The 25,777-nt window shown below is 43.9% G+C and overlaps 2 protein-coding genes across 4 annotated transcripts; one reads left to right on the top strand and one right to left on the bottom strand.

The window, feature by feature from the left end:
* The first annotated feature begins 747 nt into the window (after positions 1–747).
* On the top strand, positions 748–10,001 carry TRIM10 (tripartite motif containing 10). 2 transcript variants are annotated; one of them, XM_054491467.2, is made up of 8 exons: positions 748–1,525; positions 2,706–2,801; positions 3,323–3,553; positions 4,559–4,581; positions 4,896–5,011; positions 6,199–6,231; positions 7,454–7,629; positions 8,173–10,001. In XM_054491467.2, the coding sequence occupies exons 1-8, from the start codon at positions 1,097–1,099 to the stop codon at positions 8,254–8,256; spliced, it is 1,188 nt and encodes a 395-aa protein (XP_054347442.1). In that variant the 5' UTR covers positions 748–1,096; the 3' UTR covers positions 8,257–10,001. The 2 variants fall into 2 exon arrangements, with proteins under 2 accessions (XP_054347442.1, XP_054347441.1); XM_054491466.2 differs by having other exon boundaries at positions 7,454–10,001.
* Positions 10,002–12,362: 2,361 nt separating this feature from the next.
* Positions 12,363–25,775, bottom strand: TRIM40 (tripartite motif containing 40). 2 transcript variants are annotated; one of them, XM_054492666.2, is made up of 6 exons: positions 25,726–25,775; positions 24,532–25,181; positions 15,852–15,947; positions 14,738–14,962; positions 14,405–14,427; positions 12,363–14,222 (listed from the first exon to the last, which is right to left on the bottom strand). In XM_054492666.2, exons 2-6 carry the CDS (start codon positions 24,874–24,876, stop codon positions 13,967–13,969), a joined length of 945 nt encoding a protein of 314 aa, XP_054348641.2. In that variant the 5' UTR covers positions 24,877–25,181; positions 25,726–25,775; the 3' UTR covers positions 12,363–13,966. The 2 variants fall into 2 exon arrangements, with proteins under 2 accessions (XP_054348641.2, XP_054348642.2); XM_054492667.2 differs by lacking the exon at positions 25,726–25,775 and having other exon boundaries at positions 13,211–14,222; positions 14,738–14,875.
* Positions 25,776–25,777: the final 2 nt, after the last annotated feature.

Raw genomic sequence — 25,777 nt, 5'->3', positions numbered from 1 at the left:
TGTGCCTTGGGCAAGCTGAATAACCTGGCTGGGCCTCAGCTTTCTCATTTATGAAATGGAGATCCTAATAGCACTGATGTTACAGAGCAGACACAGAAATAAGATCATACTTTTTAAAAATTTTTTTATTTTTATTTTTTATTTTATTATTATTACACTTTAAGTTTTAGGGTACATGTGCACAATGTGCAGGTTAGTTACGTATGTATACATGTGCCATGCTGGTGTGCTGCACCCATTAACTCGTCATTTAGCATTAGGTATAACTCCTAAAGCTATCCCTCCCCCCTCCCCCCACCCCACAACAGTCCCCAGAGTGTGATGTTCCCCTTCCTGTGTCCATGTGTTCTCATTGTTCAATTCCCACCTATGAGTGAGAATATGTGGTGTTTGGTTTTAAGATCATACTTTTAAGTTGCTTATATCAATGTAAGTTGTACCGTCATTGTAAATAAATTCTGGCCATTACTAGTTTTCTTTCTCCTCCCCATCATAGGGAATATTCCAGCCTCTTTTGAGGCCTGCAGCAGGCCAGTTGAGGCATCACCATTGAAGTTGCTGGTGCAGTGTACACCCTGGCACAAGGACCTTATCTGAGTCCCCACACTCTCCTGCTTGCTGATGGGCAAGCCCTGGGCTGGCTGATACCTCCAATCTCTTTGGAGACAGCTGGCCATATGGCAGAAAGGCTGGAGTGGCATCTCCACTCTCTGACCCAGTCTCCCACCTGCCCCCAAAAGAATATTTCTTTTGACAGTGGACAGCTGACATATCACCACTTTCCTTCTACTGTGTCTCTGGATGGGCAGAAAGGAATGGCCACCCTCTGGTTATGGTCATCTAAGGTCACCTCTGAAATGCTGTGAGTTCCTCTTCCTTCCTCTCCTCTGCTATTTCCCATCTCTGCCGTTGGCAGGAGAATAGAACTCTGGCTGCCAGAGATGCAAGTGTGTGACGTTATGGGTGCTGGTGCATATTTAGTATGTGCCTGTGTACAGCCATGTGCACATGTGGGTGTGTGAGTTTGTGGCCCAGCCCCTCCCCTGTGGCCAAGCAGAGAGAGTGGCCTTGAGGAAGCCATAGCAGCAGTACCAGCATGGCCTCTGCCGCCTCTGTGACCAGCCTGGCAGATGAAGTCAACTGCCCCATCTGCCAGGGTACCCTCAGGGAGCCGGTCACTATCGACTGCGGCCACAACTTCTGCCGGGGCTGCCTTACCCGCTACTGTGAGATCCCAGGCCCAGACCTGGAGGAGTCCCCTACTTGCCCACTCTGCAAAGAACCCTTCCGACCTGGGAACTTCCGGCCCAACTGGCAGCTGGCTAACGTGGTGGAGAACATCGAGCGCCTCCAGCTGGTGTCCACTCTGGGTTTGGGAGAGGAGGATGTCTGCCAAGAGCACGGAGAGAAGATCTACTTCTTCTGTGAGGATGATGAGATGCAGTTGTGCGTGGTGTGCCGGGAGGCTGGGGAGCACGCCGCCCACACCATGCGCTTCCTGGAGGACGCCGCGGCTCCCTATAGGGTAGGAAAGGGGAACTGGGGGATCCCAGGGTGGACTGGACTGGACTAACAGAAACAGCAGAATTGTGGATTATTTAGGCCACCCTGAGGCCAAATTCTTTCTCCTTACTTACATGATCACCCAGGCAATAGACCCAGCATGGAAAATTGTGTTTATGTTTCATGTTTTTTTGAGTGTGTTCTGTGTTCACTTGTGGCCAACAGATAATGGGAGTTCAACAAATACTTGTTGAATGAATGAGTGACCAAAACATGAGTGTGTGTGTCTGTGCCATGGATCAGGTGTGTCTGAAGTTTGCATTTGAGGGAATGATTGTACAGTGTGTATATGTGTTAATGTTTGCATGTTTAGAAGTGTGTCTGGTGTGTTTGGGTGGGAGTCTGAGTATGTATGTATTTGAGTGTGTAAGTGTAACTGAGAGCCTGTTTGTGAATAAATTCGTGTTTACGTATATTCAGGCTGAGTAAATACATGTGGCATGCCATTTTATCTGTCATTAAATGAGTGTGTGCTGGTTTTAGTTGTTTATGCATTGTGTTTATGAATTGTGTTTTAGTACAAGTCTGTGTGTGGATGTCTTAATTAGTTAATTAGCAATTGATAGTGAGAATTCTAATATATCTTTGAATGCACATATTTATCATGTGTGTGTACCTGTTCCTAACTCTATTCTGGAGCAAATAATTTTGAAAACAATTTATCAATTACTTTTACATTACCCAAGTTTCTTCTCCCCTCTGGAGTCATACACAGATAATTGATTTCAGTAACAAGGGAGGGTTGTTATTTACACATGTTCCTTTGGGATGTGTCGGAAAATCAGAATGATTTCAGTGCAGGGCATATCAAACTCAGGACAGACCCCAGATACCACTTACCCAAAGCAAAACACAATAGAATGTTTAACCTGAAGAAATACTCAAGTGGGAAAACCAAGTCACAGCCTCTAATGGCACAGGATAAAGGGGGAAAGTCCTGACCCAAAGTCTTGGAAACAAATCAAGAGGAACAAGACCCAAAGGGAGTAAGCTGTCAGGGCGGTGAAGGGTCGGGGATTGTCAGCTAAGGAAGAGACTCCTCTCCTGGGGCCATTTCATTCCTAGAGGCAGAGGGTCAGATGACAAGACAACCCTGAACAAATCATTTTCCATCTTGAGTATTTTATGTTACTTCTCCCCAGGAACAAATACATAAGTGTCTTAAATGTCTAAGGAAAGAGAGAGAGGAGATTCAAGAAATCCAGTCAAGAGAAAATAAAAGGATGCAAGTCCTCCTGGTAAGTCATAACCGTTTCCCCAGGTTCCTCCCCTTCCTCAGGGTCCAGTGTCTTCCTGAAACTGAGGCAACATAGATTATAGGGCTTTGAAGTTATTATGAGTTTAAACCCTGACTCTGACACTAACTCTATGACCTCAAGCAACTCCAGCTTCAGTTTACTTATCTGTAAAATGGAGAGTAAAAATCATCATGACCTCATTGAATTACTGTAAGCATTAAATGAGATTGTGACTGTAAAGTAGCTCAGGGCTGTGCACATAATGTGCTTTTCATACAAGACAAGAGGTAGGGTGTCCTCACCGTCTCCTCCTACACCTCGTCTAAGCCCTACCCCTTTTAGAAGCTGCAGCAGATGGTGCTGAGACAGCACTGTGAGTCTTGCTCCCCGAAATGGGATGACAAGTGAAAAGGAAACCATGACACAGTTCCAGATCTACCTGGGGACAAGGGAGGAGGAAGAGGAGCAGAGGGAGAAGGAGGAAGCAAACTTTCTCTTGGGCTCTCCTCCTGCCCCCTCAGACTCAGGTGTCCACCAAGAGACAACAGGTGATTTCTGAGTTTGCACACCTGAGGAAGTTTCTAGAGGAACAGCAGAGCATCCTCTTAGCACAATTGGAGAGCCTAGATGGGGACATCTTGAAGCAACGGGATGAATTTGATTTGCTGGTTGCTGGAGAGATCTGCCGGTTTAGTGCCCTTATTGAAGAACTGGAGGAGAAGAATGAGAGGCCAGCAAGGGAGCTCCTGACGGTGAGGCCTGAACCTGAACACTGCCCCACCTGTGCTGTCCTGTGACTCTTACATCTTTTTCTTGCCTAAGCCATGTCTCCCTGACTCACACATCTCTGTATCCCAGATGGAAGGTGGGTCAGAGGACCAGAAGATCTCAATTCTAGTTCATGCTTTTCCAAGAGTTCCCTGATCACTTTTTGCTCTCTGGTCTCCACCTCTCAGTCCCACCATTTGCCAAATAGGGAGGATACTTTCCTTAAATATTTCACAGGGCTTTTGTGAGGATCCAACAGGAAGATGGAAGTGAAAGTAGCACTTTGAAAAGTATTAAGTACGTTGCAAACCATTCTCTATAACCTAAATGTCACCAACCGCCAGTCAGGAAGTTTGTCCTGGTCTGTTTCACTTCCTCACACTGGAGGAGAGATATTGGGGTCCCCACAAGGTATTGGAAAGGCAGCATGACTTAGAATGATGCTCTTAGGACTGAGAAACAGGAGACCTTGGTATGAGACTTACTTTGCCACTAACGAGCAGGGGAAGATCACTTCACCATCTTTATCTAAAAAATAAAGGCTTTGAGCTCTGATCCACAGAGGTGGGTGAGTCCTAATGCTCTGTGACTCTACGCATCTGGTATCCTTTTCCTGTCCAGGGCTAGAAATATATTTTGTCTTTTCCAGTCATAAGAAAAGTGGGAAGAACCTGGGCAACATAACAAAACCCCATCTCTACAAAACAAAAAAAAAAAAAAAAAAAAAGAAAATTAGCCAGGCGTGGTGACAAACACCTGTAGTCCCAGCTACTCAGGATGCTGAGGTGGGAGGATCCCTTGAGCCCAGGAGGTTGAGGCTGCAGTGAGCTGTGATCACGCCACTGTATTCCAGCCTGGGCACCAGAGTGAGACCCTTTCTCAAACAAACAAACAAACAAAAAATAAATAAAATAAAAGTAAAAAAAGAAAGGAAAGAAAAATGGAAAGGAGAAGCTGGAAACTGAATCCCTGGTATCTCTTTCTCCTAGGACATCAGAAGCACTCTAATAAGGTAAGCAATATAGTTTCTCTCTTTTCTTTTTCCATATAAATATACATACATGTACCGCATGCCTAGTTATTGCCACACAAGTATATAACATTCTCACTTAAGGATACAAATTTACATATAAACCTCTATATACCCAAATGCCTTCTCAGGTATATCCATAGATGCCCAAAAATGGGCAGTGGGATTCATCCTAGAGGAAGTACGTCTGCCTGCAGGAACTAGCACCTTCATGCCCTATTAGAAGATGACCGGCTGAGTCTGGAGACATTATTAAGGATGATAATTCCCAGACCCAGCCATTTCTGTGCCCCTAGATGTGAAACCAGAAAGTGCCGGAAACCAGTGGCTGTGTCCCCAGAGCTGGGCCAGAGGATTCGGGACTTTCCCCAGCAGGCCCTCCCGCTGCAGAGGGAGATGAAGATGTTTCTGGGTAAGAGAACCCCAGGCCTCCACAGAGCACAGGTGGCCATGAAGCCCGGGTTTAGGAGTGGCTTCCACGCTCCACTGCTGAAAGGTGTGACTTTGGCAAGCCTTATTCCTTCCTGTGCCTTGATTTCCTTATTTGCAGATTTTTTTAAAAATCTGCCTATTAGGATATTGTGACAATGAAGAAACAGAATAAAGGTGAATATTTCTGGTAAAAAAGCTAAACTGATTTTAAAATAATTCAACAAATCTGATCAGTGGTCATTAAGCAATATGAAAGATAATGATTAACAATATATCATTCTTAATAAGTTAAAAAATCCCACAGCAACATTTGTAATATGTGATAAGTTTTTGATGATGAACATTGTTAATTAATAGCCAACAGCAGTATTTATCTTGACCCTGTGGTATCTGGCTCGTCCCTCCTTCCTTCTCACTTTCTTTCTGTTAGTCTGGCTCAGAGTTAGACGGTCCTGCGGGGACTATGCTCCACTTCCTTTTCCGGAACAGGGAGTGGTGGTAGGGGGTGGGGGAGGGTTTGGAATGAGAGTCAGGAATGGGATATGGCTCTCTGCCAACCGCCTCCTCACTAACCATGACAGAATGAATGATGACACCAATTTTTAAATGACCCACCCACAGTGATGTCACCCTAGAAGGACTTTTCCCATAATTCCATTTCCTGCAAATACTTCCAGCGGCCTGGCAGTGAAGGAAATTTCACCCTGATCAAAGGCTGACCTTTGACTCTCCCCAAAATTATTTCCAAGTGGAATAATAAATAAATGAACCCATTTCTCTATTAATTAAGCAGATATTTCTTGAGCATTTACTATGTCCTGGGCTCTGCGGGTACAGAGGTGAGCAAGGCAGACATGGTCCCTGTTTGCTCAGGGCTATGGCAGTGGGGCTCCCAGCAGCAGCAGCAGCAGCAGCTGCATTGCCCAGGAACTTGTTAGAAATACAGATGTTCAGCTCCACCCCAGAGCACCTGAATCTGAAACAGATGTGTTTTAGCAAGCGCTCCAGGTGATTCTAATGCAAGCTTGGAACCACTGGTCTAGAAGATTCCAACTTCCATTCTACTTCTTGTCCCTTCCCTCTTCTTGGCCTCAGTTTTCTCATCATTAAGTGTCTGATGGTTTTGTAAGACTAATAAAATCTCATCCTGGTTTATTTTCTTTACAGAAAAACTATGCTTTGAGTTGGACTATGAGCCAGGTAAGCAGCCTATGTCAGGATGGGAGAGAATGAGAAGTCCTCGGAAAGGAGAGACAATTTTGCAGGATTCTATACTGGGCACTACAATAGTCATAACAAACACCCATGCATACATATACACATCATATATATTATATATACACATATGTGTGTGTACATAATACATGTGTATATATATACGTGTGTGTGTGTCACATTCTTTGTAAGGCTCTCAGGAGAAGCATGAAGAAAGGACAAGCACATACACATACTACATTCGTGGTATGAAGCTCACATCCTGATCTGCACATGCTGAGTAGATAGAAAGATTAACACAGAATGGGATAAGGTCCATCTGGGAATGCTTTCTGGATAAAGGGGACTTTGATCTGGGTTTATAATCACCTCTTTAGAACTGTGAGGAACCCCTGCTTCCTCTCAGATATCATTTCACAGATGACAGAAGGAGGGCGGCCTGTGTGTGGGAAAGAAATGAACAGAATGGACTCCTTCAAGGCTGTCGTTTCTCAATCAACCAGCCCAAGACCCTGGGAGTCATGGAGTTGTTGGAGGGGGTTCTCTAACCCATGGATGGACCTAAATTTATGGAAGCTTCTCAATTTATGAATACTAAAAGTAACAAAATGCAAGGCTCTGCAGTAGTTTTTGGTGTTAAAAAGTGGTCCTCAGAATTCTGACAGTTTCAGAATTACTGAGGCAGAGTGAATAACCCAGAGGTGAGCCAGAGAACCTGCCAGGAGGGAAGACTGTAAATGAGTCACCAGTGCTCTGGGAGGAAAGCAGGGAGGAATCATGAAGTTTGGGCTACAGGGAGAAATGTCTCTGCACTCCAGGATAGAGATGGGAGGAGGGGAGAATGTGGCGTATCAGCCCCAGGAGATCGAAGCTGGCACACACAGCTTTGGAAGCCAACCAATTTGCAGTGAGCAGAAGAGCTTTCCCGAGGACCACATTGAACTAAATGAGAGCTTTCGCATCCTTCGAGGCAGGCTTTTCAGGCTTTACCTATGCGCGAATCACCTGGGCATCTTGTTAGGATGCAGATTCTGAGAGTGTATGTCGAACAAGTTCCCAGGTGATGCCACACTGTTGGTCCACGTAGGCACTATACATGTTTTTGGTAATAATAACACTAACAGGAGGGGCCCAGGGAAGTTTCTATGCCTTCCTTGGAGGTAATAGCATGTCTGCTGACATCTGCCCCTTTTGGTTATCCCCACAGTTCACATTTCTCTAGACCCTCAGACTTCCCATCCCAAGCTCCTCTTGTCCGAGGACCGCCAGCGGGCTCAGTTCTCCTACAAATGGCAGAACTCACCAGACAACCCCCAGCGTTTTGACCGGGCCACCTGTGTTCTGGCCCACACTGGCATCACAGCGGGGAGACACACGTGGGTGGTGAGTATAGACCTGGCCCATGGGGGCAGCTGCACCGTGGGCGTGGTGAGCGAGGATGTGCAGCGGAAGGGGGAGCTTCGGCTGCGGCCAGAGGAGGGGGTGTGGGCTGTGAGGCTGGCCTGGGGCTTTGTCTCGGCTCTGGGCTCCTTCCCCACATGGCTGACCCTGAAGGAGCAGCCCTGGCAGGTGCGGGTGTCTCTTGACTATGAGGTGGGCTGGGTGACCTTCACCAACGCTGTCACTCGAGAGCCCATCTACACCTTCACTGCCTCCTTCACTAGGAAGGTCATTCCCTTCTTTGGGCTCTGGGGCCGAGGGTCCAGTTTCTCCCTGAGCTCCTGAGAAGGAGCAGTTACCTACTCTCCTCTAAGTACAGGATTCAAATCAACCCATGTACAACATGGACTTGATCCCTGGCTGAATCACCTGGACGACTTGGAATAGAAATGACTGACTGCTTTAGAAGATGGGATGGGGCCGGGTGGTAAGGGATAGAGGAGAGGACACTCAATCTACTGATCAAGCCCTTTCCCCAATGCCCAGTGGATGGCCAGGGTACCTGGGGACTCAGGCTGCTGCCAGCTCTGCTCACCACCATCCTTGCTTGGCACAGAAGTAGCTGCATAGAAAGAGCACTGGATTTGAAGGCAGAAGACCTGGGTTCTTGAACCAGCCTTGCAACCAGTTGTATGACTTTAAACAAGACATGTCACCTCTTTTCATCTTGTTTTCTTCCAATAATGTTAGAGTTCATGTAATCACATTCTCTAGAACCATTTATTTTGTGTTAACTATGAACCAAGCAGTGTGGTGGCCACTGGTGATTTGAAAATATAGAGAAAAAAACCCTATTCTATATCTGAAAGAGCTCTTGGGAAGACAGAGAAACATAAAGAGGAAATTACAGCACAGTGTGGTGGGTGCTATGGGAGGTCCAACCCCAGCATTATGGGAGTTCAGGGGAAGGTGCATAGCCCAGCCTGGAAGGAGAGGGTGAGTAGGGGATGGCTTTCTGAAAAGGGTGGTCTAAAGGATGCCTATGGTCATAAGGAAAAGAGGGGAAGAAGCATCTTAAGAAGAGGAAACAGCAGAGAACTGGCTGGATGACCTGTGACCCATGGAGCACTGGGTTGTCTCCATTGTCCATGGATGTGTGCCATCCCCAGCCGACATCACTCACTGCCTCCTTCCTCCTGGTGGTGCCACTTCTGGCTGAGATGAAGGGTGCAGGGCCTGGGGGCAGGAGGACATAAGGTATAGCCATAAATCATAACCCAGGGACCACACTCAACCCTGGGGAAATTGTCTTCCTGATCAGTTGATTACCCTCTGAGGTCAAGAAATGAGATAGTGGAAGCAAATGAGTCACAAATAGCTCAGCTGTGGGCTCAGAAACAGCTAGGTAAAAGAATTCCAGAAGGAGGCCAGGGCATAAGTTGGATGACCTATGACCTTTAGCCTAAAGAATTGAGACTATCATAGTTGAGATACTGTAGTGACATCTGAGAAATGGGATGGAAGAGTGACCATGTTTTATTTTCTAGTTCTTGTCAATATTGTATTTTATTTTGCATAATCATGCCCTTCACTGACAGTCTCCTTAACATCATCTCTGTTTACTCTGCTCAGATGTAAACTACAATGGTCTGTCATCTCCCTACTGGGTCTCCTGGGAGGAGGGGAGCCATCCAGGGTGCAAACTCAAAGGCAGAGGGCACAGCGTGCTTAGGCCCAAGTTTAGAATTCAGTTGAGAAGTTCTGTTGTTCATCCTTAGCTCAGCAGGTAGAAAAGAGGTGGAGATCAGAAACCAGGGATTAGAGATTGAATTGCTTTCCCTGGGAGTGTGCAGTATCTCATTAAAATGTTGTATATTCAAAAAAAATACAGACACACACAAGTGCCTATATAATGATAAAACATATCCAAAGCACCCAAACCTGTGATTCCACTAAAAAGTAGATCCTATTTTTCTGTTTATTTTTATTGGCTTTAGCTGTGTCTTTTGAAAGGACTATTATCCTCTAAAATGTATGTGTATGAAGATCCTGGCTTGCTGCTCAGGAGCTTTACACACCTTGTGTCACTTTATCTTGGTAACTAGCCAAGATCATGCAACCAGTTCATCCGTGTCTGACCCAAGAGTTCTTAACTGCTGTGCTGCACTGCCTCATTCAGAGATAGATGCCTGCATGGGTCCTGGCGATTATTTTAATGCTGGCTACACCCCCACAGGTGACTTGGATTCAGAAATACAATTTATATTTCTTCTTTTAAAATTATTTTATTTTATTTTTCTTTTAATAGTTATATGTCAGTGAAAACAATTTATATGTCTTACACTGAGAAATAAAACTGCTCATAAGTGAAAACACTCATGTTGGTCTGTCATTACCTGCTTCTCCCCTAGGGTAATTTTACTTGAAGTTTACTTGCTTTCGGAGTATGGAGTCAGCACAGGGGAAGTGGATAGATCCTAAAACCTGGTAACTTCAAGATAAGGCAGCTTAATGAACCTCCTTGCTCTGCTGGCCGGAAGTGGGACTCTGGGTTCCCTCCCCAGGAAGTGCTCAAGTCTAGAGGCCCCAGAGTCCCAGCTACCCTTTCCGACTCTGAAGGACTGTTGCACATTTGTAACATCCACAGTTTACACCTCATTGTTCACAGCTTACATGGTAGCAACCCTTTCTATTGCAAAGAAGTAAGACCCACTCAAGTTAGTTCAAATGATAGGTAAGTTTATTATAAAAGCAGAAATAAGGAAAATGGGATTTTCCACCATGAGCCAGGCCCCATGAGAAGCTATGTCAGGGGTGAGTGAGTTGGTGGGGTCACCACTCGTTCCTGTAGGAAGAACTAGAGATTCCAAAAATGTTGATAACAATCACACACATAGAACTTATTTTGGCCAAACACCATAATAAATATTTGTATGTATTAACTCACTTAATCCTCACAACAACCTCAGGAGGTAGGTGCTGTTATTAATATGCCCATCTTGTACATAAGAGAACTGAGACATGTGGAGGCCGAGCAGCCAGTCTCAAATCAGCTGATAGTAAGTAGCAGAGCCAGCATTTGAAGTCTTGTGGTTTGGCTCCCGAGTCTGTGCTCATGACCATTATGCAGTGGTATGTTGTATGCCCAGGACCTACTGGTAAGAAGTGGGCTCAAAGTCCAAAGAAGCGTGAAGACTGGATCTTCCTACGGCCTCTCAGCAGCATGGGTTGTGGACACCTGTTCCAATATATCGTGGCTGCACATGCATCTCTGATTCTCTCTGTGTCTGCTCTTCTTGCCAACTAATGACACATTCATCATGGATCCCTTCTGAATCTCTGAGAGGACCTGATGGTTTCAGTTAATTACTATTGTCCCTCTTTGATAAGGTCTTCCTTGACAGGTGACCTCATAGACTTGTTTGGCCAATTATCTGCTGTTCAGACTCCCACCCCTGGCCCGATTATCTGCGGTCACATCAGAAGGGACCAAGGGGGGCCTGGAAGGCATCTTCAGTATAACTGAATTCTCTCCTGAGGAGAGACCCTGGGGGCTGTCAGTCTCCTCCCACTCCTGGTACAAGTTCTCTTGGTGACATTAACTCCATCTGGGATGCAGGAATTGCTAGCTGTCACCTTCAGGGGTGTTCTTTCCTTGGCTAATGTCTTGCTCTTAGATTTGGGATCTTATGTTTCTCTGAGATCTGCAGCTTCTTGCCAAATAACTATACCTTTTTTCTGAACATCTACACTAGGCTCTTTCTCCTCCCCTCTCCTTCCAACCCTCAACTCTCTGCCCCAGTCCTTCTTGTGCAAATGATCCAGACTGGCTTTCATTAAACATCACTTCTCCCTTCATTCCTGACTCAGAAACCTCACTATGTCTTGGTGTCATCCATTTAGCCTGTTGACTTCTGGTCTTCCCCATTCCTGAACATTCCAGCCTAACCAGGTCAGTTTCCTCACACTCCTACAAAGGTGCTGTGGCTTTTTCCTACCTCTATGCTTTCATTCATGTGGTTATCGTGACCTAGAATGTTCTCACCTTCCTCTCCCAGTTGTCCAATCCTCACCTCCCCCACAAAACCTACCAACTTTCCCAGGCTCGCTGTGTCTTTCCTCTGAATTCCCAGAGCACTTAGCCCCTGTGATACATAATTCAGTGCAGTTACACACACTCTTCTTATTCTGTATCTGTTTAGTCATAGTTCCACAGCTAAATTATAAACTTCTGGATGGTGAAGTGGAATTTATTTAAATTTTTTTATCATTCCATATTTCATTTCAAAAGGGGAAGTGGTTTTTTTAAAAAAAGATTAAATGAAAAAGGATGAGTTCATGTCCTTTGTAGGGGACATGGATGAAGCTGGAAACCATCATTCTCAGCAAACTATCGCAAGGACAGAACACCAAACACCGCATGTTCTCACTCATTGGTGGGAATTGATCAGTGAGAACACTTGGACACAGGGTGGGGAACATCACACACCAGAGCCTGTTATGGGGTCGGGGGAGGGGGGAGGGATAGCATTAGGAGAAATACCTAACGTAAATGACGAGTTAATGGGTGCAGCACACCAACATGGCTCATGTATACATATGTAACAAACCTGCACATTGTGCACATGTACCCTAGAATTTAAAGTATAATTAAAAAAAAAACAATAAAGCCAGAATACACCAAAAATAAAAAGATAAAATGAACATATCTGAATGTTTACGTTTTAGACACTTTAGTAGATACTCAGCATGTATTTAATTCTGATAACAATCCCAGGCCACAGGTACCATAACCCTTATTTTAGAGGGGGGAGTACAGAGGTTCAGAGAGGCTAAGTAATTTGCCCAAGGTTACAGAGGCATTAGGTGTCAGGACTGAGACCTAAACTCAAGTCTGACCCTGTAGTTTTCACTCTTTGCACCACCACATGGCTTGTTTTATTCTTGTGGCCATGTTTTATTCCTTATATCTCTCAGTATGGTATTGACTACTTTGGCAAGGGCTCAATAAATACTGTTTATAAGGTAATTGGTGGCTCCTTTTAATCAGAGGATTGAGAAGAGCCCTTATGCTTTCTTATTAATTCATTTATACATGCATTTAAAATTTTATTGGACACCAGCTATGAGCCAGACACTGTTCTAGATATGAGGACACAGACAGAGTATGATCCCTGCTCACCCAAAGAAGTGAGGCTTATACAAAAATGACTAATATACAATTGTATTCATTATCCATTACACCATAAAAATTACCACAAATTTACTGCCTTAAAACAACACACGGCCAGGCGCGGTGGCTCACACCTGTAATCCCAGCATTTTGGGAGGCCAAGGTGGGTGGATCACCTGAGGTCAGAAGTTCAAGGCCAGCCTGGCCAACATGGTGAAACCCTGTCTCTACTAAAAACACAAAAAATTAGCCAGGTGTGGTGGCAGGTGCCTATAATCCCAGCTACTAGGGAGGCTGAGGCAGGAGAATTGCTTGAACCTAGAAGACAGAGGTTGCAGTGAGCCGACATTGCACCACCGCACTTCAGCCTGGGCGACAGAGTGAGACTCCATCTCAAAAACGAAAACAAAAAACAAAAACACACACACACATTTATTGTTGCACCGTTTCTGTGGATGAGAAGTTTTGGCACAGCTTCACTGGGTCCTCAGCTTAGGTACTCAAAAGACTATAATCAAGGTGTTGGCTGTACCAGGTTCTCATCCAGCTCAGCTGGGGAAGAATCTGCTTCCAAGCTCACTCAGGTTGTTAGCAGAATTCAGGTTCTTGCAGCCACAAGACTGAAGGCCTCTGCTTGTTGTTGGCTGGAGGCTGCTCTTGGCTCCTAGGAGGGGCTCTAAATTGGTTGGCCAGCAAGGAGGAATTCTATACAATGCAACACAGTTGCCAGAGTGACACCCTATCACCTTTGCCTTATTCCATTGATTAGAAGCAAGTCACAGATCCCACTTACACTCAAGGGGAGGGGACCAAACAAGGGAATGAATTCTAAGAGGTGAGGATCACGAAGGGAGGCTGTCTTTGAGTCTGTCTTCCACAACAATAATAAATAAGTGCCAGGTGAGTGGTACAGACAACAAGTGCTGCAGGAGCTCAGCTGGGCTCCACATGTGAGGTGGCATCACTGCTGATGAGCTCAGGCCATTCAGAGGCCTGGAGGATCCTATTTTAATGAGATTGTGAGAGATGGGCACTATCATCAGTTCACAGGCAAAATGGAGATTTCACAAATGCTCCTGGAGACCATGGGCGCCGACCTCCACAGTGGCAGCCTCAAGCATGAGCCTGTCCTGGAAGGAGGCTGGCTATCGTCCAAGAGTCAGAGGGTCAGGCATCAGGTGATGACCATGGACATGAAGAAATGGTGACATGTTCAGGAGCTGGAAGGCCCAAAGATGCACTGGGTAGACCTAATGGGGGCCTGGACAGGTTGGAGCAAGGAGAGAGAGGAGGCTGAGGTGAGCCTGAAGTGAGGTGTCCCAGGGATGAACAGGTCAGAGCTTCTGAGGGTGGCTGAAGAAGGAATTCACTGACTCCTTTCTCCAACTGAGGATAAATAACCTCTAATTTCTGTGGAGCACTCCTAGAAACAAAGAAATCCTTCATAGATTAATATGTACTCACATATTCCATTGGCTCTTCCATTGGCCATGTAGCATGAAGATATAAAAGCTAATGGAGCAGTGAGTCTCCTTGACCTCTGTGCATGTCTGTGTTGTGTGGGTTTATATGCGCATGTGGGAAAGAAGAAGGGACAGCTCCTACCTGTTCAGTAAGTCACCAGCATTCTAGGAGAGAGAAAAAGTGAGAATCATAATTGGTTCTCAGGTTCCTATCACCTCCAAATTCCTTTCCCAATTCACTCTTGGAGGCCACTCTGGGGTGCCACCTTGAGAACTGGGGGAACATAGCAACACCCCTCTTCTGTGCCCATTCTGCTGCAGCAGCACTCTGTAGCCTAGAACAAGCCACATCTACCACAAGTCACCACATATCACACGGGCCCCTCCCTCTTACACCTCCCAGAAGGGTGATGCAGATGGGCTGCCTACTATCGGGGAGATTCCCAGCCCTTGGGGGAGGCCTCAGGGTATGCACCTTCAGTGTGTTGGTGTCTAATTCCTTGGCCGTCTTCTCCAGATCAATGACCAAGCTGCTGAGCTGTGTTACTGCCCTGGAGATGTCAAGGATTCTGGCCACTTCTGCTGGCATGTGCTCCAGCTGGCCCAGCCACTGCTGAGGGAGGGCATCCAGCTGTTCCCTGGTTTGGTGCTGGCTCTCCAGCCCAGCCTCCAGCCTGTGGTTCCCATGGTCTACCTGAAACTACAGGAAAGGGGCTCCCTAAGACTTAGTGTCAGGTGGCTCCCTCCTGGCCCTTCACAGTCTCTGAATGTCTGAGCAGGAATGCTGATTCCTCAATCCTCTTGCCTCATGGTGTTGCCTCTGTGTGTCACAGGTATTGCAGAAGCAGCTGTGATTCTCATAAAGGCAGGGACACCTCACCTTTCCACTTCACTCTCTGAATATCTACAGGTGCCATGTGACCAAGAGGAATAGAAAGGTAGACTGTCAGAGACAGAAACGGAGGCCTATGGCGGCCGGGCACGGTGGCTTACACCTGTAATCCCAGCACTTTGGGAGGCCAAGGCGGGCGGATCACGAGGTCAGGAGATCGAGACCTTCCTGGCTAACATGGTGAAACCCTGTCTCTACTAAAAAATAGAAAAAATTAGCCAGTCATGGTGGCGGGCACCTGTAGTCCCAGCTACTCAAGAGGCTGAGGCAGGAGAATGGCGTGAACCCGGGAGGCGGAGCTTGCAGTGAGCCGAGATCGCGCCACTGCACTCCAGCCTGGGCGATAGAGCGAGACTCCGTCTCAAAAAAAAAAAAAGAAAAAAAAGAAAGAGGCCTATGGCTTGTGTAGTAATTTTCAATTGACGAGACACTGGTTTCCTTTGATCCTTACTGTGATCCAGGTAGAGCAGGACTGGTTCTCATTTAACATGTAAGTCACATAAAGATCAGAGGGCTTAACTTGTGTAGGTCACTCAGCCAGCAAACTTTGACGCCAAGGCCAACACCCAGGTTTTCAGCCTCCACGACCATCTGCCCACATCAGGCTGCTCCAGGGACAGACAGATGTCCAGAACAGTTAAGTAAGGGCCCCTGAAAACACTCCAGGGAGTCCTTCCCAGGAACCTGAAAAACCCACCTGCAGAGCCTGCAGTTTCTTCTCCTGCTGAGCCTTGAGCCGCTGAAGTTCTGCAATGTCCTTTCTGAGCTTCCTGCTCCGGCGATTGAGTCGTTCCTAAAGAGACAGACACACCTGCTTGTCAGACTGGGAGTGAGGGGGGCAACCACTGGGAGGAGTCAATGGAACACGGTAGGGGGCCTGATCCCAGGATGCAACTAATGTAAAATTCTGCCTACAAAGAAATGCTTTTAAAGCATCATGGTTGGAGTAAGGGACTTGAGAGTTTATTTATTGGATAATGATGGGGGGAAATGGTAATGGGAAATTTTTTTACAGTCTTAGAAGTACAGAAAAAATAATAGATAGCAACAGAACCATTTCTACTTGAATTCAGGGTGCTTTCTCTCAACATATAAAAGTTATATGACAGTCTTCTAGCACTTCTTACTATTTTACATTAACACGTGAAGCCAGTCTGGAGGGAATTGCCTTAAAGAGGAGATGGCAACCCTCTGCTACCACTGCTCCCTGGTCCTCACTAAGATGAGTGACAAGATAGGTGCAAACTCATAGCCCAGGTAGGCAGTGCCTTCTTTCTCAATCTTAAATCAGTATCTGGGTGTGTCACTGTGTCCTTGAAGCTATGGAGATAATGAATGAGTTTCTAAAAAAATTTTGCTTTCAGGTTTTTGATGACCTATAAGAGAAGCAAAAATAACAACAAATGCTTTAAATGGCTGCCCATGGTTCAGGGGGGCAGTTGGAGGGTGAATGATAAAATGGAAAACAAAACGAGAAGAGATTTGTGAACTAAAGATCAGGATGCGCTATTAGCTGAAAAGTGTGTGTTTCACTAAATCTTTCCCACTTCAGATTTTTTAAAAAAAATCTTTTTTGAGGAGATTTTGGAGATATACAGGTAGAAGTCAGGGGATGGTGAAGACAACTGAAAGTTCTTTCCGGCCTGAGACTTTGCTGGTGAAATCAAGGTCAAAGGACTGTGTGTGTGAGGGTCACCAAGGGCATTTGGCAAACAGAAAGCTGCAGTAAGCAGAGAAGACAGTGATGTCACCATGAAGTTACTAAAAATGTGTCACGTCACTGGGTGTTTCCTGCAGGCATTTCCCTAGCAGAGAGGAAATAAAAAAGTCGTAGGAGTGGGAGGTAATAAATGGGCACCATGGATGTTGCTCATGAGTCTTGCTGAAGAAGGTGGCGGGCTGGGTTGGTGTGGAATTGTTTGTGTGAGCACAAGAGTTCAGGTCCTGAAAAGCACAAACAGCCTTCTCCCCTTGCATCTACTCACTTGCTGCCCTCACAGTCAAGTTGTTTGGTGTGGCTATCTTCACCTCCTCACTGCCGTCATTCCTCAGCCAGCTGCCTTGTTTCTCATTACTCCTTTGAAGCCTCTCTCTCCAAGGCCACCTGGGATCTCCAGCCATGAAATCCACAGGTGCCTTTCTGCACCTCCTCTCCACTCCATCCTTCCTAGACCTGTGCCTTCTGCCACTGCTTCTTTGCCTCTTCATTTTTCCTGTAAAAAGGAGCCTTGAAGTTGGCCCCTCAACCCTTTTCTATCTCAAACTATGTCCTTAGCTTTCCTTTCTGGAGGCTTCAGATCTTGGAATTCCAAAACCAAATCTTTTTTCCTAGCAATCCATCTCATGCTTCCAAGTGAGAGCTAAGTACTGCCTACTGCCCTGTTGGCAGCTCAAAATCAATATGGTAGAATCAAACATGCTGCCCAGTTCCCCACCCTCTTCTGCAGTCCACTCCTTCTGACCTTAATATTTCTGACATTGGGACTGCCATTCTGCCTGCCATTCAGCTTGAAATCTGTCATATTTCACCTTTTTTGATGTTACTCCTCTCTTCAAAATGGCTTCTCAGCAACAAAGATAAGCCCAAACTCCTTCACCCAGCATCCAAGGTGCCCCAGGACCCAGCCCCAATTGACGTTGTCCGGGATTCTCTCTGTGCTCCCTCTGAACTCTCTTCACCAGCACACAACATTGCTCTCTGCTTCCTGAACACACCCATGCAGCCACACCTCCTCATGGCCTATTTTTTACTTCTCTCTGTCAGGAATGCTTTATTTTTCTGCCTGTCAAAGTCAGGCCTATTAAGGTCCAGTTCAAAAAGCCACAGTCCTATCATCTGGCAGTTTAAAATTTAATAAAGCCAACTACGGACATTGTGTAAATGAAAAAAAGAAGGCAAAGATAACAGCAATAAAAAGGCAAAGAACAACTGAAGATAATACAGGCGTATTGTTTACAATATTCAAAACAAGTAAGGTAAAGTTCTCTGTTTCTAAAAAATACTTTTTCACCAATTTTTGCATTAAAATATTTAATGGGTGCATATCATATAAATAAGACATGACACTCATTAGAATTGAAAAGCCAAATTCTATACACTTTCACCTACCAAAATATTCCTTAGAGAAAAAAAGACAAGTTGAAATCTAGAAAATAGTTGAAGACCTGTCTTGTCTAAATGAGTATTTTAAATTCTGTCAGACATTCAGATTAAATCATATTAAATTTTTAAAATCTGACAAAAAAAGGGCATTAAATTTGTTCTCAAACAACTTGGTAACACAATGTACAAAAGAAAAGTGGTTAATAGACAAAAAGTACCTATTCCTGACACTGAAAAAAAAAAGAAAGAAAAATTAACAGCTTTCAAAATGCGTGCTCCTTACAGAACTGTGTCCAAAAATATGGATTAAAAACAACGTCACTCACACGATTATGATCTAGAAAATGTCAGAAAATTTTAAAAAATGTATGAATAAATACATGAGCTCAGCAAAGAACCTCATTTGAATCTACAAGTAAAAGTTGTCAAAAAAAAGTTATAAAATACATAGTTACCCTCAACAGAGTCAGGGCACATGAGGTTTAAGTAAAGACAATTTAATATCTGATTCAGATACATACTGGAAAGCCGTTAGTGATATATCTTGGTACTGGTTGAGAAGACTAACTAAACCCCCAAAAGTTATGATTCTTAATCAACAAATTTAATGCAATAACCATTAAAATCTTATGGAATGCTCTATAAAATTTAGAAACTTTGTAAAAAAGCACTCATCTTAAATGACAGTTAAAAATATCAGGTAATAAAAATTATTAAATGGCAAAAATGCTGCTAGATTTAAAAATAAACCATAAAGAAATACGTATCAAAACTATATAACAGTAGCAGAAAGAATAATCAATGGACTAGAGTAAAAAAAAAAAGCCCTTCATAAGAACTTAATTAATGTCAAGCGAGAAACAACACATAAATGTGGAAATGACTCACTATCATATAAATGTTTTGGGAATAACTGGATACCAGAATAAAGAAAAATTAACATGGAGTCATCCTTCACACAACATACTATATGAAATTCCAAGTAAGCCAGGAATTAATAAACCTTTAAAAATAAAACAGAGCAGCACACTCATATTAAACAAATTTCTGTGGATTTAAGACATGGAGATTATATTATGAAAAAGAATAGAGCCAATTTAAATACAAATTTCTAAAATTTTGCCCAAAAATATAATTAAGAGGAAATAACAGAATAAAAAAATGTAGGTTAAACACAACTAATGGAGCTCATTATCCAAAAGATAAACTACTTTGATGCAATCATGTAGAATTTACACCCTGATTCTAGGGAAAAATGCAGACAGCAAGTCTTCATGGATAAAAGCCTCACCACTGCTAGCATTCATAATCAAGCAACGTAAAACAACAAACATCACTGTCATACACTTGCTAGACTAGCAAAATACATTAAAGTGATTGACACTGGCATTGCTTGGTCAGTGAGGAAACAGGTATACAAATAAGAATTTGTAGCTTTTATAAATTTTTTGGTCTTTTTAGAGCACAATCAGGGATTATATGATTCTTTTAAAAGAACATAATTTACAATACTTAATCTATAAAGTTTAATTCAAATAAATAGAGATATGGTGAAAAAATCAGTTAAAAAACCCTCCTTAATTTCAAAAATATGCTCTCAATATCCATGAGTACACATAGGGTCCACCATTATAATCACTTCTTCAGAAATACACTCAACTCCCTTACCCTCCCTCTCTGTTGTAAGGACAACTCTGTATCCATGGTAAAATGTACCATCACCTTCCTGTTTGCTGTCTGTCCTCAAGCAGCCTCCTGAAACATGTTAAACATTTCAGACCTCAAATTGGTGCTACATACTGTCTGCCAACCCTACACAGTTTCTCTTGTGAGCGCTCTCCCACACTGCATCACACCATCTTCTTTCTTTTCGAACCTTTCACATCCATCCTGATCCCACCCATACTGCTGACGTTCCTTCCTCACATATTATGAGAAAATAAAAACCAGAACAAAACCTGGATTTCCAAAACTGCAAAACTACGTAGGCTTGCAGACACCTTCTCTTGTTCCCTGTTATTACTACGGAAGAAGTGTGCCTCCTCCCAACCCAGCTCTCCTGCCTCTCCCACCATCTTACTGAAGTGTCAGCATCGTTCAATGCAATCTATTATAATCTCTTAAAATACCCTTCTCTCTTAGCAACTGGGACACCATTCCCCTTGTTTTTCTCCTGCTTTTCTAGCAACTCATCCTGTCTCCTTTGCTGGGTCCTCCTCTGCCTACATCTAAATGACGGCCTTTCCCAGAACCTTACCCCAAAACTTCTTTTCTGTCTAGCCTCTTTTGAGGCAATTACATCAGTTTCCTTGGTTTCTTGGTTGTTTGTTTCTTTGTTTGAGATGGGGTCTTGCTCTGTCTTCCTGGCTGCAGTGCAGTGGTACAATCACCGCTCACTCCAGCCTCACTCTCTTGGGCTCAAGCAATCCTCCCACCTCAACCTTCCAAGTAGCTGGGACTACAGGCATGAGCCACTGCACCCAGCCCCAAATTGTCACGTCCTGTTTTTTAAATCCTGTTAATTTCACTTTGTTGTTGTTGTTGTTGTTCTAGAGATAGTATCTCACTGTGTTGCCTAAGCTGGTCTTGAATTCCTGGGCTTAAGCGATCCTCCCACTTTGACCTCCCAAAGTGCTGGGACTACAGGTGTGAGCCACCGTGCCCATTTTTCTTGGATTTAAATATTGTCTTTGTCCTGATGGATCTTTCTTCTCGGTTCTAGGAATATGACTCTGGAGATCTAAATTTGTGATCCAGCTGCATATGTAAGATCCTATTTTGATGTGTCTCAACTTGGACTCAACTCGTTTTAAATGAAACTCTTGGTGTTGCGTTCAAACCTGTTCTACCAAGTTCTTATCTTTCACATCATCCATTCAGTTTCTCAAACCAGAAACTCATGAAGTCATCTTTGACCTTCCTCCTTCCTTCAACCCACTTTTAGTATATATACTTTAAGTTCTGGGGCACATGTGCAGAACGTGCAGGTTTGTTACATAGGTATACACGTGCCATGGTGGTTTGCTGCACTTATCAACCCATCATCTACATTAGGCATTTCTCCTAAAGCTCTCCCTCCCCTACCCCCCATCCCCTCACAGGCCCTGGTGTGTGATGTTCCCCTCCCTGTGTCCATGTGTTCTCATTGTTCAACTCCCACTTACGAGTGAGAACATGTGGTGTTTGGTTTTCTGTTCTTGTGTTAGTTTGCTGAGAATGATGGTTTCCAGCTTCATCCATGTCCCTGCAAAGGACATGAACTCATCCATTTTTATGGCTGCATAGTATTCCATGGTGTATATGTGCCATATTTTCTTTATCCAGTCTATCATTGATGGGCATTTGGGTTGGTTCCAAGTCTTTGCTATTGTGAACCATGCTGCAATAAACATATGTGTGCATGTGTCTTTATAGTAGAATGATTTATAATCCTTTGGGTATATATCCAGTAATGGGATTGCTGGGTCAAATGGTATTTCTGGTTCTAGATCCTTGAGGAATCGCCGCACTGTCTTCCACAATGGCTGAACTAATTTACACTCCCACCAACAGTGTAAAAGCATTGCTATTTCTCCACTTCGTCTCCAGAATCTGTTGTTTACTGACTTTTTAATGATTCCCATTCTAACTGGCATGAGATGGTATCTCGTTGTGGTTTTGATTTGCATTTCTCTAATGACCAGTGATGATGAGCATTTTTTCATATGTCTGTTGGTTGCATAAATGTTTTCTTTTGAGAAGTATCTGTTCGTATACTTTGCCCACTTTTTGATGGGGTTTTTTCTTACAAAGAACCCACTTCTATTCTACCAGGAAGTCCTGTCGATTCAAACTCTAATGATAAATTCTTCAAATATAACAAGACTTCTCAGGTGTGGGCATCTGCATGCACTCCTTACCCCCTGTCTTTGCACTGGTCGATTTCTCTTCTGCCAGCCCTCAGCTTCAAGGTCACTTCCTCTATGAGGCCCTCACTGACCAAATGGACATGGGCCACCCATTACTGTTCATCCCAGATCCTTGTTTATTTTCTTCCTAACTAATAAAAAGTTACAGTTCTTTTGGGAGGCCAAGACAGATGGATCACGAGGTCAGGAGTTCAAGACCAGCCTGGCCAAGATGGTGATAGCCCGTTTCTACTAAAAATACAAAAATTAGCTGGGCCTCGTGGCGGGTGCCTGTAATCCCAGCTACTTGGGAGGCTGAGGCAGAGAATTGCTTGAACCCGGGAGGCGGAGGTTGCAGTGAGCCGAGATCATGCCACTGCACTCCAGCCTGGGTGACAGAGTGAGACTCCGTCTCAAAAAATAAATAAATAAATAAATAAAAAGTTACAGTTCTTTGATTACTTATTTGTGTCTCTCTTACTAAACTGCAAACTCCTGGCAGAAGGAATGGCATCTGTCTTCATTGATTCCTAGCATATACTGCAGTTTCTCACACACAGCAGGAACTTATTAAGTTTTTACTTAATGAACAAGTGTCATCGTTATTTATTTGTTTTAGCTTTCTTGTCATTATTTAAAGACAAATTTGAAACAAGAATTATGAATCATCTTTGTACTTTCTACAATGCCTACTAACACAAAGTACAGATCTGAAAAAATCATTTAGTGAGGAAATAAATTTCTCCATCTTATGCTATTTCATCGGTAGGTGAGGAATCCCTCCCCACTCTGCTGTGGACACTGCACCTAGAGGGAATGATGTTAGAACCAAATAGAACTTTGCCCCTGGCTTTTTCAATTATTTCTCTACCTTTCTGTAGTCACTTTTAATCTGGACTCCCCACTTTCTCATTCTGTATCATAACATGTTCTCCAAAAGTCGAGTATCTCAAAGCTACCTCAGCTTTGGAAATTCAGCCTTCACTGTTGGATAGAAGGATGCCATGTGAAAATATTGTCAATTGTCCAGTCATATACTAACTGGATTGGGGTCAGGGGAAAGGTTGATAAAAATAATTCTAAAGCTAATTGGCAAAACAAAGATACACAAATATCTGCACAAATTCTGAAAAATAAGAGTATTGTGAAGATTCTATCAAAATACCTGACATTAAAATATATGGTAAAGATAAAATCTCTTAAGTACCTTGGTTTATAGGCAACCATAGACAGAACAGAACAGAGAATCAAGGAAATATGCAAGAAAATATGCATATATGGTATATTATGACATTGGCATTCAAATCAATGGGGAAACTATATGAATCATTCAATAAATGGTGATAGGACAAATTGATTATAACTTGGAAAAACTAAAGTTAGATTTCTACCTTATGCTGTCACCAAAATATATCTTGGATATTCTAGGTCCTCCAATATATATGTTGAAGGATCTTCATTAGTACATTCTGTGTAATCTTAAAACAAAACAATAGCTTGAAAATAACCCAATGTCTGCCAATTTATGGTACATTGATAGAATTCAATACCACACAGTTGTTGAAAATAATTCAGAAGATCTATACATGCTGATGAGAAAATATCCAAGCCATACTTTTAGATAACAAAAATGAGTTACAGAAAAAAATAGAGAGAATCCTTTGAAAGAGAGAGAGAGAGAGAGAGTGTGTGTGTGTGTGTAAGAGTGCATTCATAAACACACACATTTTTTGGAAGGGTGTACAAAAATCGAACAATAGTTACCTCTGAGGACTATGAATGGAGGGAGAAAGGAAGACAAGTTTTTAGTCTTGAGTTTATACCTTTCAGTGCTTTTTAAATTTATTACCTACAGCATGTAACTTTTATGATAGAAAATTTAACAGAATAAGATAAAATAATTGCCATAGCAAAGAAAGGAAAAGGAAAGAAAAGAAAAGACAAATGCAGAAGGAAGAGAAAGAGAAAAAATTATGTACTAAGTTTCAGGTTTTAATATATTTGCATGATAATTACTGGTATATATAAAACCTGATTACATTTCTAGCTGTTTCTAGTACTATCAACCAGGAATTCACACAGTCTTAGTCCTGAAAGGGTATGCATTAGTTAGTCCAATTACTCCATTCTACAGATGAGCAGACTGGGACTCTGACATCACAGTGACAATATCCTCTTTTAGACAGACTCACATTAATGCATTGAAACATCAGCCTCAAAATATACACAGAAAAGCAAAGACAAGGGTCCAAAACAGGATGAAGCAGAAGAAACAAAGAGAGGTGTCCACAGTTGAGCTACTCTGAGGTGCCAGGCATGATGAACATGTAGGATGCAGCACCTCAGGGAGGTGGGGGCAGGGCCTGGCTGCGGTGACCCAGGCTTACCTTGTAGTGGCTGAGGGCATTTTCAATGGTCAGTTCATGATGAGACATGTGTTCAGGGGACACCAGGCATTCCACACATAGAAGAAGTCTGCTCTCCTCACAGAACCTGCACACCCTCTTCTGGTGGTTGGGGCAGATATAGCCTGTCCCTAGCACCTCCTCAGAACAGGGCTTCCGGCAGAGGGGGCAGCAGAAGATCCCGGAGGCTGAGGCCTTCTCCACGTGCTGTGTCAGGCACACTCGACAGAAGAGATGTCCGCAGTTGGTGCTCACGGCCTCCTTCAGGCTCTCCTGGCAGATGGGGCAGACACCCTCCTCCTGGTTGTCCTTCTGCAAAGGGATCATGGCCTCGTTCCTACCTTGTCAGCCTCCTGTCTGCAGGGCCTCCTTCTTCACTGATCTTCGGAAGGCCTGTCGCCCGCAACAGTCCCAGATAAGAAGGCCCAGCCGGAAGGGGGCAGCCCTGGAGCAGCCTGGAGGACAGGACACAGCCTCCAAGTTCAGGCAATTGCCCGCTCTCCATCAAGGGTGCCATGACACAGACCACACAAACCACAACTCTGCACAAGTTTCAGAAATAGCTCATCAGCTTTGACATGGACCCTGCGGTTTCCTTGTATTTGTTAAACTTGAAATTATTTTTCATACACCTAGAGGAAGCAAGTGATTCAATAACCAATTCTGTTTTCCTCTTGACAGCTTTCAGTGAATATTTGTACAGGCCCCAAATTAAAAGGGCAAGGTGTCATTGTCATGGCCAAAAGCCAGACCACTATAAACTTAACAATTTGAGTCTCCGCTGATTTGCCATCAGTAGAGAGAGTTTGGCAGGAGTTTGGACTGTTTTCTCCTACACTGTCACACCAGGTGGCCCACTGCTGCCCATTATTACCACCAATCATTACAGCAGCATCTCCATCAGCTGGTCATTCTCCCAACTAACATCCCTCCCAGGGTCATATAGATTTCACACTGAAAGAATGAGACAGAAAACAGGACACAGAACAGACCAGAGACTTGTATAATGTTTGAAGCCACTTTGTTCCTTCCTGTGAAATCACCACCAAAGATGACCCAAAGAAGGAAGTCCCCCGCCACCTGCCACTTCCCTTAGATACTGAGGATTCACTCTTATTCTCTCATGCTGCACCTCTTGCCTAACCCCACTCCTGAAAAACTTTCTTAGTATCTTACCTCAATTTCTCCTGCTACAATTTCAGATCATTTTCTCCGGCTCCAGACCTGG

This window comes from Pongo pygmaeus, chromosome 5 (genome assembly GCF_028885625.2).
Source record: "Pongo pygmaeus isolate AG05252 chromosome 5, NHGRI_mPonPyg2-v2.0_pri, whole genome shotgun sequence".
NCBI classification, from domain to species: Eukaryota; Metazoa; Chordata; class Mammalia; order Primates; family Hominidae; genus Pongo; species Pongo pygmaeus.
This window is presented reverse-complemented; position numbering and strand designations above follow the sequence as displayed.